Source organism: Oncorhynchus tshawytscha, linkage group LG02 (assembly GCF_018296145.1).
Source record: "Oncorhynchus tshawytscha isolate Ot180627B linkage group LG02, Otsh_v2.0, whole genome shotgun sequence".
NCBI lineage: Eukaryota > Metazoa > Chordata > Actinopteri > Salmoniformes > Salmonidae > Oncorhynchus > Oncorhynchus tshawytscha.
Genome location: NC_056430.1, coordinates 40828895 through 40843115, shown reverse-complemented (window position 1 = coordinate 40843115; position 14221 = coordinate 40828895). Strand labels below are relative to the sequence as shown.

The 14221-nt window shown below is 40.0% G+C and overlaps 1 protein-coding gene across 1 annotated transcript; it reads left to right on the top strand.

Moving 5' to 3' along the window:
• Window positions 1-12497, top strand: LOC112215446 (myosin heavy chain, fast skeletal muscle). Its single transcript, XM_024374510.2, has 41 exons — window positions 1-54; window positions 440-499; window positions 819-1031; window positions 1225-1368; window positions 1458-1614; window positions 1706-1733; window positions 1906-2026; window positions 2137-2229; window positions 2319-2382; window positions 2470-2568; window positions 2694-2797; window positions 3107-3245; window positions 3460-3578; window positions 3688-3837; window positions 4013-4183; window positions 4269-4581; window positions 4912-4982; window positions 5294-5381; window positions 5503-5620; window positions 5750-5873; window positions 5995-6131; window positions 6227-6482; window positions 6582-6824; window positions 6918-7094; window positions 7199-7344; window positions 7435-7525; window positions 7638-8027; window positions 8134-8260; window positions 8342-8460; window positions 8568-8764; window positions 8847-9030; window positions 9117-9282; window positions 9392-9516; window positions 9622-9930; window positions 10020-10223; window positions 10316-10441; window positions 10647-10817; window positions 10912-11016; window positions 11111-11206; window positions 12004-12138; window positions 12380-12497. Exons 1-41 carry the CDS (start codon window positions 16-18, stop codon window positions 12398-12400), a joined length of 5940 nt encoding a protein of 1979 aa, XP_024230278.1. The 5' UTR covers window positions 1-15; the 3' UTR covers window positions 12401-12497.
• The last annotated feature ends 1724 nt before the right edge of the window (window positions 12498-14221 follow it).

The following is a 14221-nucleotide window of genomic DNA, read 5'->3' as shown; positions in this document are numbered from 1 at the left end:
TAAAAGAAGCCATCTATGACCACCCTTGGACTGACTGAAGGCCACCCAGCAAAGGTGAGTAAGTGCCACAGCTCTCACAACGATTTACTAGTGACCAGAGAGATGCTTATTTGCTCCTTTAGAGATACATTCTTGTCTGGTTTACTTCTGGAAAAAACTCCTGCAATCACAGATGACTCATTTTGTACTAGCTTCAGTTGTGTATATTTACATTTTACACGTTTGTCATTTAGCAGACGCTCTTTTGCAGAGTGACTTACAGTTAGTGCATTCATCTAACGATAGCTAGGTGAGACAACAACACATCACAATCATATCAGGTACATTTTCTGTCAACAAAGTACTTATCAGCAAAGTCAGTGCTAGTAGGGAAAGACAAGTGCTTTAAAAGACATATATAATAACGTTATGGAAACTGACGAAACTCTTTCTTTTCAAGTATCGACATCTTACCAACTTGGTCCCAGCAACATCCTACGAACTTGGGCAAAAAAAAGAGGTACATTGTGTTCACTGTATCTGGCATGTACAATGTTAGTATGGGGAAACACTGACTGGGGGGCACTTCAATTGTTTAATACAAAATATAGCCTTTACCAAGATAAGTCAAAGGAAGATGCTTAACTAGATCTTATTGATACAATTATATAAAGAGTTCATTACATATAGTAAAGGTTTTCAGAGAAATGTAGTGTAAGTAAGAACATGGGACATTAGCACCAAGATCTAAAAGTCATTCAGATTCTTGTTTGTGGAAGATAATGATTAGCATTGGTATTTGTCATTGTAGATAAAGCAACTCTGTCTTTTCTTGGCAGAGGGTAATCATGAGCACGGACGCAGAGATGGCGGCATTTGGCCCTGCGGCCATCTACCTCCGAAAGCCGGAAAGAGAGAGGATTGCAGCCCAGGCCGCTCCCTTTGATGCCAAATCAGCTTTCTTTGTGGTTGAGCCCAAAGAGATGTACCTCAAAGGGGTTCTCCAGAGTAAAGAGGGTGGAAAAGCCACTGTCAAAACACTGTGTAACAAAGTAAGTAGACGTCTACAACAGTGAGAATTCTGTAGGAAGGAAAATAGGGCAGTGAAAAATATTTTATTGACATATTCTAATGCGGTGATGGCTATGCTGTTTTCTACGCTCTAAACTGTGATATGAGTTAATTAAAACCATCATCTAATTGTTTGAATAACCAGTCATTTACAAAATGTTATTCCTGTCACAGGTTCTCACTGTGAAGGAGGATGATATCCACCCCATGAACCCTCCAAAGTACGATAAAATTGAGGACATGGCCATGATGACCCACCTCAATGAGGCCACGGTGTTGTATAACCTCAAAGAGCGTTACGCAGCATGGATGATCTACGTGAGCTTAAATGAAAGATAATCTAGCGGTCAAGACATGAATCAATGGAGAGTTGAAATGTTAACAAACATTATTCTCCTCTATTACAGACCTACTCTGGGCTGTTCTGCGTCACTGTGAACCCCTACAAGTGGCTCCCAGTGTATGACTCTGTAGTTGTGAATGCTTACAGAGGCAAAAAGAGAATTGAAGCCCCACCCCACATCTTCTCCATCTCTGATAATGCCTATCAGTTCATGCTCACTGGTACACAAATACCCATGCTACTAAAATGACTTAATGTACAGAATTGCACAATATGTTTGTAACTTTTTCACACATGCCTTTCCGTTTTCAGACCATGAGAACCAGTCAATTCTGATCACGTAAGTCCAAATCAATGAGAAAATGAGGGTAAGATTATGGTTAAAAAACACAATCAACTTGCTCACTGATGGATGTTCAGTAAGTAATATTGCGGTTTAGTAAAAAAAAAAGTAAGTGAGATTATTGAAAAGAAGAATGATAGGAGTTTAACTAATCTCTGTCTACCCACAGTGGAGAATCTGGTGCAGGAAAGACTGTGAACACCAAACGTGTCATCCAGTACTTTGCGACAATCGCAGTGGCTGGAGGCAAGAAGGAACAAACAGCGGCTGCTACTTCTGGGAAAATAAAGGTCAGAAACATTACTGTAGCCTAACATATCTAGTATAAAGGGGTTGTATGCATCAAAGATCCAGTATGTAGGCATCATCAAAACATGACTAAATGTGATGACATCTCTAGGGGTCGCTAGAGGATCAAATCATTGCAGCCAACCCCCTACTGGAGGCCTATGGTAATGCCAAGACCGTGAGAAATGACAACTCCTCACGCTTTGTAAGTATAAAAAAATGCATTTTTGTATTTGTGCGCTTTCTTGGTTAACGAAGGGTTGTATACTGATGGATATCCAATGAACCTTTTAGGGTAAGTTCATCAGAATCCATTTTGGAACAACTGGAAAGTTGGCCTCTGCTGATATTGAAACATGTAAGTGCTTCATGATCAGTGTATCTTTATCCAGTTGTGATTGACAAGTGTAAAAGACTCCTGCTCATACAAACATATATGCTACAGATCTGCTGGAGAAGTCTAGAGTGACATTCCAGCTGTCCGCTGAGAGAAGCTACCACATCTTCTACCAGCTCATGACTGGACACCAGCCACAATTGCTGGGTGAGAGACAAATACCGAAATATGACATGGAATAAACAAGGTCAACAGTAAATACATTATACATTCGTAATAGTAACTGTGCAAAATTGTTTTTTCTAATTATTGTATTCATTATTGTATTCCAGAGGCACTTCTGATCACCACCAACCCCTATGACTATCCCATAATCAGTCACGGTGAAATCGCTGTCAAGAGTATTGATGATACAGAAGAGTTCATCGCCACTGATGTAAGTAAAAAAAAAACTACAAATGTAGGAAAAACATCATTGCATGATATAACAGAATATTAGAAGCCAACGTTTCTCTAAAAAACATGAACATGTCTAAAAAGTAGATAAAAAGCAACTTGTATAATGACTGTTTGCCTTCGAAAACACATGTTAACTGATATCGTAGCTTATATTTTAATAAAGCATGACAGTCAGTAACATTGCATTCCATCAAGATTCCCTTAAACTTTTCCAGAGAACATTTTAACAATCTGTATCATTGTGTTACTGAAAACATTAATCAAACATTTCTTAAAATCTCCATAGACCGCCATTGACATTTTAGGCTTCACTGCTGAGGAGAAGATTGGCATCTACAAGCTGACTGGTTCTGTGATGCATCATGGGGCAATGAAGTTCAAGCAGAAGCAGCGTGAGGAGCAGGCTGAGCCTGATGGCACTGAGGGTAAATATCAGAATAAAATTAGAAAATTCAATGGACAACTAACCTACCTTATCTCTTGCCATATCAACTGTACTCAACTGTTGGAAGCCTTTGAAATGGTCACGGTTCATTTTCTAGGTTCTTCCAGCCTAATTTAAATAGCCTAATTTAAGGGTTTAAGCAATGTATCAAAAAAAGAATGTTTAAAGAGCATAACATTTTCTCTCCTAACCAGAGGCTGATAAAATCTCCTACCTCATGGGCCTGAACTCCGCTGACTTGCTCAAAGCTCTGTGCTACCCCAGAGTGAAGGTCGGGAATGAGATGGTGACCAAGGGGCAGACTGTACCACAGGTAGAATCTTTTAGACTATTCTCAATTATTGTTCACAAGGGAGATTTGCAAAAAGTCAAATGAACGTGAATTTTATGCAGGATAAAAACAAACATATTTTTTTCTGTAGGTGAACAATTCAACTATGGCCCTCTGTAAATCAGTCTATGAGAAAATGTTCTTGTGGATGGTCGTCCGTATCAATGAGATGTTAGACACAAAGCAGGCCAGACAATTCTTCATTGGTGTGCTGGACATCGCTGGATTTGAAATCTTTGATGTGAGTATTTGTATACCGTAAATTCAGCATGTTGCTGTTCAGCTTCTCCTGCTGCTTGAAAACAATTTAACCAAGAGCAGACATTATGCCTGTACAATATCTACTGATCAAAATATGAACTAGCAGTCATGTTGGGTAACTCTTGACTTTCAACGTTTCTGAATTTAAACTTCAGTACAACAGCTTGGAGCAACTTTGCATCAACTTCACCAATGAGAAACTACAACAGTTCTTCAACCACCACATGTTCGTACTGGAGCAAGAGGAGTACAAGAAAGAGGGAATTGAATGGGAGTTCATTGACTTTGGGATGGACTTGGCTGCCTGCATTGAGCTTATTGAGAAGGTAGGTGAAATCTTAAGAAAGCAGACAATACAATAAAAGGCATGTCTGCTTAACAGTTTAATATTTCACATCTTGTCACCCACAGCCAATGGGCATCTTCTCCATCCTTGAAGAGGAGTGCATGTTCCCCAAGGCTTCAGACACTACCTTCAAGAGCAAGCTGTATGACCAGCATATTGGTAAAACCAAAGCGTTTGAGAAGCCTAAACCTGGGAAAGGCAAGGCTGAGGCCCACTTTGCCCTGGTGCACTATGCCGGTACTGTGGACTACAATGTCACAGGCTGGCTGGACAAGAACAAGGACCCCCTGAATGACTCCGTTGTGCAACTGTACCAGAAGTCCTCAGTCAAACTGTTGGCTATGCTGTATGTAGGAGCAGCAGCTTCACAAGCAGACGGTAAATCCCATATTATCTAGAATTGCTCATACTACAAGATGAGACTATATCTACCCCTTCCCTTGTTATATAGGTTATGATTATAAAAGCATTGCGGTTGAAGTGGTCATTTGAGTTAAACTGATGGCATTGGTATTACTGGAAATCTCAGTACACTGGATTTATTTATGATTATATATACACACAATACACAATATATACAATACAGTATTATTTAATGACCCACTGTATATAATGTATATTTGTGAGTCAATATTAGTGTTCAGTCAGAAATCATGTAAAAGTCTAATTGGAATAAGAATATAACTGGCCTAACACATTTGTAAACAGATGCAGCACGAGGAGGAGGAGGCAAGAAGAAGAAGGGTGGTTCCTTCCAGACTGTGTCTGCTCTGTTCAGGGTATCTAAATGTATATTATCCTTTATTATGATGATGCACTACAGTGCAATACTTTGTCAAATGAACATTTTGGGGGCTAGTTGGTCATTATCATCTTGTATTTCATTTTTTGGTTATGATAAGGTAAAACAGGTGTACTGTATAACATCTCTTTAAGTTGTTCATAGTTGATATTCTTTAAAATCCATAGGTATATTTCATTAATTGAAATGACTGGACATCTTACAGAATGTGGCTTGAAATGTAAAAGTGTCAAACATAACGTTGTTTATTATAGAATCTCACAACTCACACATTTTCCAATCCCACAGGAGAATTTGGGCAAGCTGATGACCAACTTGAGGAGTACCCATCCTCACTTTGTGCGCTGTTTGATTCCCAATGAATCAAAGACACCAGGTCTGGGCTCATTGTCAAGTATTTTAAACCACATTTATAAAGATTCTAAGAAAATAAGGCTCCTTTGTTGTACTGGCTAACTTGAGGAAAGTCGTAGAACATGCTACTTTCTTGTCGTTAGGTCTGATGGAGAACTTCCTGGTCATCCACCAGCTGAGGTGTAATGGTGTACTGGAAGGCATCAGAATCTGCAGAAAGGGCTTCCCCAGCAGAATCCAATATGGTGACTTCAAGCAGAGGTAATTCATGTTCATTAAGGGAAAATGCCAACAAGATTTTCAAGTACTTTTTTCATAGGCATGATCACATCAAATACACATTTATTTGGTGATGTATTTTTTTTATATCTCCCTTAATCATAATTTCAGATACAAAGTATTGAATGCAAGTGTCATCCCTGATGGACAATTTATTGACAACAAGAAGGCTTCAGAGAAGCTCCTGGGATCAATAGATGTGGACAAGAGTCAGTACAAGTTTGGGCACACCAAGGTAGAGCAATAGACAGCACCATCACCCCCCCAAAAAAAAAAAAAACCGTTGAGCTCCATCAAAAAAACAACAACTAGTTCTTTATTTTCTATAAATATAATCAAGATACATATTCCTACAGGTGTTCTTCAAAGCTGGTCTGTTGGGTACTCTGGAGGAGATGCGAGATGAGAAACTGGTTACTCTGGTGACCATGACTCAGGCCCTGTGCAGAGGTTACGTCATGAGGAAAGAGTTTGTCAAGATGATGGCGAGACGGTAGCTACACTACACATTTTAAAGAGTACATGTATTTGAGCCAGTGAAGAGAATCCCCCCCCAAAAACTATTTATTTTATGATTATTATTTACAGAGAAGCAATTTACTCCATCCAATACAACATCCGCTCATTTATGAATGTGAAACACTGGCCATGGATGAAGCTGTACTTCAAGATCAAGCCTCTTTTAAAATCAGCAGAAACTGAAAAAGAGATGGCTGCAATGAAGGAAAACTTTGAGAAAATGAAGGAGGATCTGGCCAAGGCGTTGGCCAAGATAAAAGGGCTTGAGGGAAAGATAGTTTCTCTGTTGCAGGAAAATAATGATCTGCAGCTACAGATAGCAGCGGTAAGTTAATAAATTGCCTGTTTAATACAATTCTTGTTCACGTCATTTTATTGACCTTTGACTTCCAGTGTTGCCTCATTTATGTTGTGCCTGTTGTAGGAAGAGAATACTCTCTGTGATACTGAGGAAAGATGTGAGGGACTCATTAAGAGTAAGATCCAGATGGAAGCCAAACTCAAAGAGACATTTGAGCGGCTGGAGGATGAGGAGGAGCTCAATGCTGAACTGACTGCCAAGAAAAGGAAACTGGAGGACGAGTGCTCTGAACTAAAGAAAGACATTGATGACTTGGAGCTCACCTTGGCCAAAGTGGAAAAGGAGAAACATGCCACTGAAAATAAGGTTTACCATTTATTATAAGCCATGAATTTTTGCATTAATTTTAAATGTAAAAGACAGAGCATTGATGATTTGAGATTAAATTATTCAATTTAGGTTAAAAACCTGACAGAGGAGATGTCTTCTCAAGATGAGAGCCTTATCAAGTTGACGAAGGAGAAGAAAGCCCTCCAAGAGGCGCACCAGCAAGTCCTTGATGATCTCCAGGCTGAGGAAGACAAAGTCAACAATCTGACCAAAGCCAAGACCAAGCTTGAACAGCAAGTTGATGATGTAAGAGATGTGACAACCTTAAAACAGCTTAATATTACCATCACAGGAAATACAATAAATTAACAGTTAACCAAATATTGTGAAACTGTTCTTGTGTGGTCTAGTTGGAGGGTTCCCTTGAGCAAGAAAAGAAGGTCCGCATGGACCTTGAGAGAGCCAAGAGGAAGCTTGAAGGAGATCTGAAACTGGCCCTGGAGTCCTTGATGGACCTGGAGAATGACAAGCAGCAGTCTGATGAGAAGATCAAGAAGTACATTTAAAATATAAACAGTTGTTGAACCATTCTCTCAGAACTGATCGCCTGATACATCTTTTAATATATATGTTTTATTTCAAACAGGAAGGACTTTGAGACAAGCCAACTTCTCAGCAAAATTGAAGATGAACAGGCATTGGGTGCTCAGCTTCAGAAGAAAATCAAAGAACTCCAGGTGAACTGTCGGTTCAACATACCACACTGAATAAGATTCATGGGATAGATTCACTATCTTCCGAATTGCATATTTTAAGCAAATAAACATTTAAGTACATTATATATTTCAGGCCCGTATTGAAGAGCTAGAAGAGGAGATTGAAGCTGAACGTGCTGCACGGGCCAAGGTTGAGAAGCAGAGGTCTGATCTCTCCAGGGAACTTGAGGAGATCAGTGAAAGGCTTGAAGAAGCTGGAGGTGCAACATCTGTCCAGATTGAGATGAGCAAGAAGCGTGAGGCTGAGTTCCAGAAGCTGCGTCGTGATCTTGAAGAGTCCACCCTGCAGCATGAGGCCACAGCTGCTGCACTCCGTAGGAAGCAGGCCGACACTGTGGCAGAACTGGGAGAACAAATAGACAACCTCCAGCGTGTCAAGCAGAAGCTGGAGAAGGAGAAGAGTGAATTCAAAATGGAGAGTGATGACCTCTCCAGCAACATGGAAGCTATTGCCAAGGCAAAGGTGGGAGATGATGTGGTTGCCAGAATATATATATACAAATATATATAAATACACTTATCAAAAAGCATGAAAAATTGCTCGATAACCTGTTGAACATTGTTTATAGGGTAATCTAGAGAAAATGTGCCGAAGCCTTGAGGATCAACTGAGTGAATTGAAGACAAAGAATGATGAGCATGTCCGCCAACTTAATGACATAAATGTTCAGAGAGCAAGGCTTCTGACTGAGAATGGTGAGTTTAAAATGAAAAGTTTGTATTTCTGTTTGTTTTACATAATACCAAAAAAGAGCTAACTTTCTCTGTCTCAATCAGGTGAACTTGGTCGTCAGATGGAGGAGAAAGAATCTCTTGTTTCCCAGTTGACCAGGGCCAAGCAGACCTTCACACAGCAGATTGAGGATGTCAAAAGGCAGATTGAAGAGGAAGTGAAGGTTCAATGCCATCTTCTACTATACTGCATCTTTGTGATTCATATAAATGTTATATTTGGCTTAAGTGCTCAATTTGACTCCCCCCCCCCCATACTGTTGACCATTAGGCCAAAAATGCCCTAGCCCATGGTCTGCAGTCAGCCCGCCATGACTGTGATCTGCTTCGGGAGCAGTATGAGGAGGAGCAGGAGGCCAAGGCTGAACTGCAGCGGGCATTGTCCAAGGCCAACAGTGAGGTGGCTCAGTGGAGATCCAGATATGAAATTGATGCCATTCAGCGCACTGAGGAGCTTGAGGATGCCAAGTAATTGAAAAACATTCTACCACTCTTCATACTCACCAAAGTACCTACAAGAGCTAAAATCTGAGTTTTTTTCTTTTGACAGGAAAAAGCTTACTCAGCGTCTGCAAGATGCACAGGAGGCTGTTGAAGCAACAAACGCCAAGTGTGCTTCTCTGGAGAAGACCAAGCAGAGACTCCTAGGTGAAGTGGAGGATCTCATGATTGATGTGGAGCGAGCTAATGCTTCAGCTGCCCAGCTTGACAAGAAGCAGAGGAACTTTGACAAGGTAATGTTTTCACAAAGATGTGAATGAAATACAGTCAAATCTATGCATTTAATCTTGTGTATTAATTTACTTAACTGTTTTCCCAGGTTCTGACCGAGTGGAAGCAGAAGTATGAGGAGGGCCAGGCAGAGCTAGAGGGGTCTCTGAAAGAGGCCCGCTCTCTCAGCACCGAGCTGTTCAAGATGAAGAACTCCTATGAAGAATGTTTGGACCACCTGGAAACACTGAAGAGGGAGAACAAGAACCTGCAACGTATGGGGAAATAAAAATAACGACAACAAAACATGTCAGTGCACCGTTTATGCTGTGTGGATACAAATCTACAATGTTGTTCATTTACCTCCCCTTTTCATTTCAATAGATGAGATCTCTGACCTGACTGAACTGGTCAGTGAGTCTGGAAAGAGCATCCATGAGCTGGATAAGGCAAAGAAGACAGTGGAGAATGAGAAGGCAGAAATCCAGGCTGCGCTAGAGGAAGCAGAGGTAGACCCCACAAGAGTTTTTATGTCAACAAAGTCATCATGATGATATACATGTCATACCTAGATCCCTACATTACTTTGGTCATTGTTCAATTCTATTATTTAGGGCACACTGGAACATGAGGAATCCAAGATTCTTCGTATACAGCTGGAGCTCAACCAGATCAAAGGTGAAGTTGACAGGAGGCTGGCAGAGAAGGATGAGGAGACAGAGCAAATCAAGAGGAACAGCCAGAGGATGATGGACTCCATGCAGAGCACTCTGGACTCTGAGATCAGGAGCAGGAATGATGCCATGAGAGTCAAGAAGAAGATGGAGGGAGACCTTAATGAGATGGAGATTCAGCTGAGCCATGCCAACCGCCAGGCTGCTGAAGCCCAGAAACAGCTGAGGAACGTCCAGGGAGCACTCAAGGTATATATACTTCATTTTTGTATGGAGTCCCAAATGAATTGTTCTTTCTCTTTAGATGATGTTAGAATACATTTTCCTCTAAACTTCAGGATGCCCAACTGCAACTTGATGACGCCATTCGCGTCGCAGATGACATGAAGGAACAAGTAGCCATGGTGGAGCGCAGGAATAACCTGATGATGGCTGAGATTGAAGAACTGAGGGCTGCCCTGGAGCAGACAGAGAGAGGCCGCAAAGTGGCCGAACAGGAGCTGGTTGATGCCAGTGAGCGTGTTGGACTGCTGCACTCTCAGGTACATATAAAATATGAACTTTCTCTCAGTTACAAATCGGGAGAGGTACAATCAAGTTTTGGCATGTGATTAAATGCCCCCCATTCATTCAGAATACCAGCCTCATCAACACTAAGAAGAAGCTGGAGGTTGACCTTAATCAGATCCAAGGTGAAATGGAAGACACTGTCCAGGAGGCAAGAAACGCAGAAGAGAAGGCCAAGAAGGCTATTACTGATGTGAGTTTCATTTTCTTCCTTCTGCATCTACTTTGTTCAGATCCATTAGAATTGTCTTGAGTAATAATTACAATATCTCAGAATGAAATCAAAAATAGTTTGGACATTTAATTTACATACACAATCAGCAAGTATTACATACTTTACCCTTTACAAGTACTGCAGAAGTGTTCATATAATCAATATACACAACATGTTATTCCAGGCTGCCATGATGGCAGAGGAGCTGAAGAAGGAGCAGGACACCAGCTCTCACCTGGAGAGGATGAAGAAGAACCTGGAGGTCACAGTGAAGGACCTGCAGCACCGTCTGGATGAGGCTGAGAATCTGGCCATGAAGGGTGGAAAGAAGCAACTCCAGAAACTGGAGGCTAGGGTATGTACTATATACTACAGCATATACGGATCTAGAACAAGCTACATTATATATGAAACCTTAACTGCTAAAAAATGGAACTCCTGTATGTAAGGTCCGTGACCTGGAGAGTGAAGTTGATGCTGAACAGAAACGTGGAGCTGAAGCTATTAAAGGTGTTCGTAAATATGAGAGGAGAGTCAAGGAGCTCACCTACCAGGTACAACCATGAATCTTGATAATAAAAAACAAGATATTGTATACTGCACTGGACCATTTGAAATCGAAATGTCAATCTCTTGTAAACTGTGCAGACCGAAGAGGACAATAAAAATGTGAGCAGGCTGCAAGATCTGGTGGACAGGCTTCAGTTAAAAATGAAGGCCTACAAGAGAGCGGCTGAGGATGCTGTGAGTATGATACTCAATGACAGATATTTAAAGTAATGGTGACATAATAAAAAACAGAATTTTGCTACTTATTTAAAAATGTTCAAACAAATGAATAACTAACTATATGTTAGGTACTTATACGTACTTGTTTCAAGGAATCCTTAATAAATCAAGTTTGGTATTAGGTAATAATAATGTAACAGAGGAAGTTGTTACTAATTAAAGCAGACTGTAAATAAAGTAAAGTAGTGATCCTGTGCGGCTCAGTCGGTAGACCATGTCGCTCGCAATGCGAAGGGTCGTGGGTTTGAATCTTCTGGGGCCACATTTTACATATGGGTGGCCCCAGAAGATTCAAACCCATGACCCTTTGTGTTGCAAGCGCCATGGTCTATTACCTAATAACAAACTTAATTTATAGATTGACTGTTAATTGTTTTAGATTAAAGCATCTGCGCAAAGGCATATATTATAATGTTATAAATAGGCCTAGTAAATACTGATGGAAAAAGAGATGGAGATGGAAAAGATCCAAAAGATGGAAATCTATTTTGTACATATAAAATCATATCTAAGGTACAGCTTGCAGTAAAAACAGAAGCACAATATAAAATGGGATATGTAAAAGAATCAAGTTTACTGAGACCTTTTACCGTGTAGTTGGTTTCTGTTGTACTTTTGGTATGATCCTTACTTCTTTATTTATAAGATTTTGATGATGATAAGGTAAACAATTCATAAGAAGTTTGAACTTTGCATGTTTTGCCAAAAAAATGCAGCATCATTGTTGAAATGTGTATTTGCGAATCCTACAGGAGGAGCAGTCCAACATTCACCTGTCCAGGTACAGGAAGGTGCAGCATGAGCTGGAGGAAGCTCAGGAGCGTGCCGACATCTCTGAGTCCCAGGTCAACAAGTTGAGAGCCAAGAGCCGTGAAATTGGTAGCAAGGTACAAATACATTTAACGACAGTTATAAAAAACTTTTTTTTTTTTGTTAACAAAGAATTTGTGGAGTGGTTGAAAAACGAGTTTTAATGACTCCAACCTAAGTGTATGTTACTTCCGACTTCAACTGTATACTGTAATACATTGCAATGCAGCAAATGGTTAATATATAAGCTATAGAAATCCCATTATGGTAAAGTATAAGCAAGATGTTTTTAAAAATTATTTTCACATTCTTTTCCAGGGGAATGTGGCTGAAGAGTGAGGGACGAAGTCCAGATGAGACACATTATCAACAGGTCATACAATATGATTTTTGGTAAAAATGTTCTCATTAATCAAAAATAAATCTGCAAACCATATCCATACCGTGTCAATTGTTTTCATAATTTATCATTGAAATGAATTGTGTCACACAAACACCTTCTTCCTCGGATATCACTGATTGAACCACTAATGCATGCCTGATGATGTCGTATTCCTCCTAAACATCGTCACACAGTTACATTAGTCAGTGCATTATCACCGCTCCTGCTGCTGTATTGACATTTGATGAATAAAACTGGTAGCTATTATTGTTTTGACTTCTTGTAATTTAGCTCCACATGCATAAATTCAGCATTTGTCTTTTCATATACAGTATAACAGCCTGTGAACAACAGACCACCTGGTGTCCCTTTCAGCGTATAGCTGAGCTATGCCAATATGGGGTCCTTATCAGTGCTTTGACAAAACTGGTATTCCTTTTTCCCCCCACAAATATTCTGTCAAAGTATCATACATCTGTAGGTCTGGGGGTCATTTCTCCTCTAAAACCTCAAGATAATTCAGATGTATTTTACTGCCCCCTTTTTTAACAGCACAACATATCATTCAGGAAAATATGCTCACATGAGGTTCGTTGAAGTGGCTATTGCACCTATCTGATGGTGAAAACTACATGAAGGAAGAAAGACACTGAAGAAAGGCACTGAGCGATCCTCATCATACCACAACTTGCACTACAGTCTCATCTTCCACACCACATTCTTAGTGTTATACAGTATGCATGCCTGTATGAGGCCAAGTGCAGATGCTGCAACAAATAACTGTTTCTGAAAGGAACTAACTTTGCCAACTTCATCACATTGTTCTACTAAGAGTTAATTAACTGGGAAGAAACGGTCCAACACATAAATCCATTTACTTACCACAAAGCAGCATTGAAAAAGAGTGTAGGCTACCTGCAAAACTGAAACAGGTAGTTTTAATACATATCTACTTGACACAAAATATAAAAATGAAAGAGGTACAACATAAAAATGAACGTGTTTGCTCAAATATGGACTTTCAGTACCGTTGCCAAGGAGGGGCTAAATCACCACTGAAGAGAGTGAGCGAGACAGTTTTATACAAAAGGTTGTAGCAAAATAAGGCTTAAAACACTTGGTGATAAATATCTAGGCTGTGAGAGCATTGCTGAGCAGGCAGCTATGTTTGTATTCCATCCTGATCACAACATAGGGGAGGGTATGAGATCAATTATCACATTTTGATTGAATATATTACCTATTTTATACTGTGCAAACTCCTCAGAAGTGTTCATCTTGACGCCATCTCTGAGTCTTTGCCTGTTTAATATCATCTTTCCACAAGGAAAGAATGACACCATATCATCTGATTCAAGCCTCACTTCATATGGGGAACAAACACTTAAGGAAAGGTCAGCCGGCAAGGTTAGCCTTGTCTCCAGTTCATGTATCAGGTAAAATTAGAGCAAAGGGGGGTCATTAACTACCTACAGTGCCTTCAGAAAGTATTCAGACCCCTTGACTTTGTCTACATTTCATTGTGTCACAGTCTGAATTGAAAATGGATTAAATTGAGATTGTTTGTCACTTGCCTACACACAATACCCCTTAATGTCAAAGTGGAACAATGTTTTTGAAATGTTTACAAAACAATAAAAAAATATAAAGCTGAAATGTCAATTGAGTCAATAAGAGTCAATAAGTATTCAACCCCTTTATTAAGTTAATGAGTAAAATGTGTTTAACAAGTCACATAATAAGTTGCATGGACTCTGTATGCAATAATAGTGTTTAAC

What these genes read in the sequence shown, in the direction of transcription:
- LOC112215446 (XM_024374510.2), top strand. Translation starts at nt 16, where the DNA reads ATGACCACCCTTGGACTGACTGAAGGCCACCCAGCAAAG. An exon ending in TATGGTGACTTCAAGCAGAG is followed by an intron (nt 5,621 to 5,749) that starts GTAATTCATGTT and finishes TCATAATTTCAG; the next exon opens with ATACAAAGTATTGAATGCAA. An exon ending in AGCAGAGGAACTTTGACAAG is followed by an intron (nt 9,031 to 9,116) that starts GTAATGTTTTCA and finishes CTGTTTTCCCAG; the next exon opens with GTTCTGACCGAGTGGAAGCA.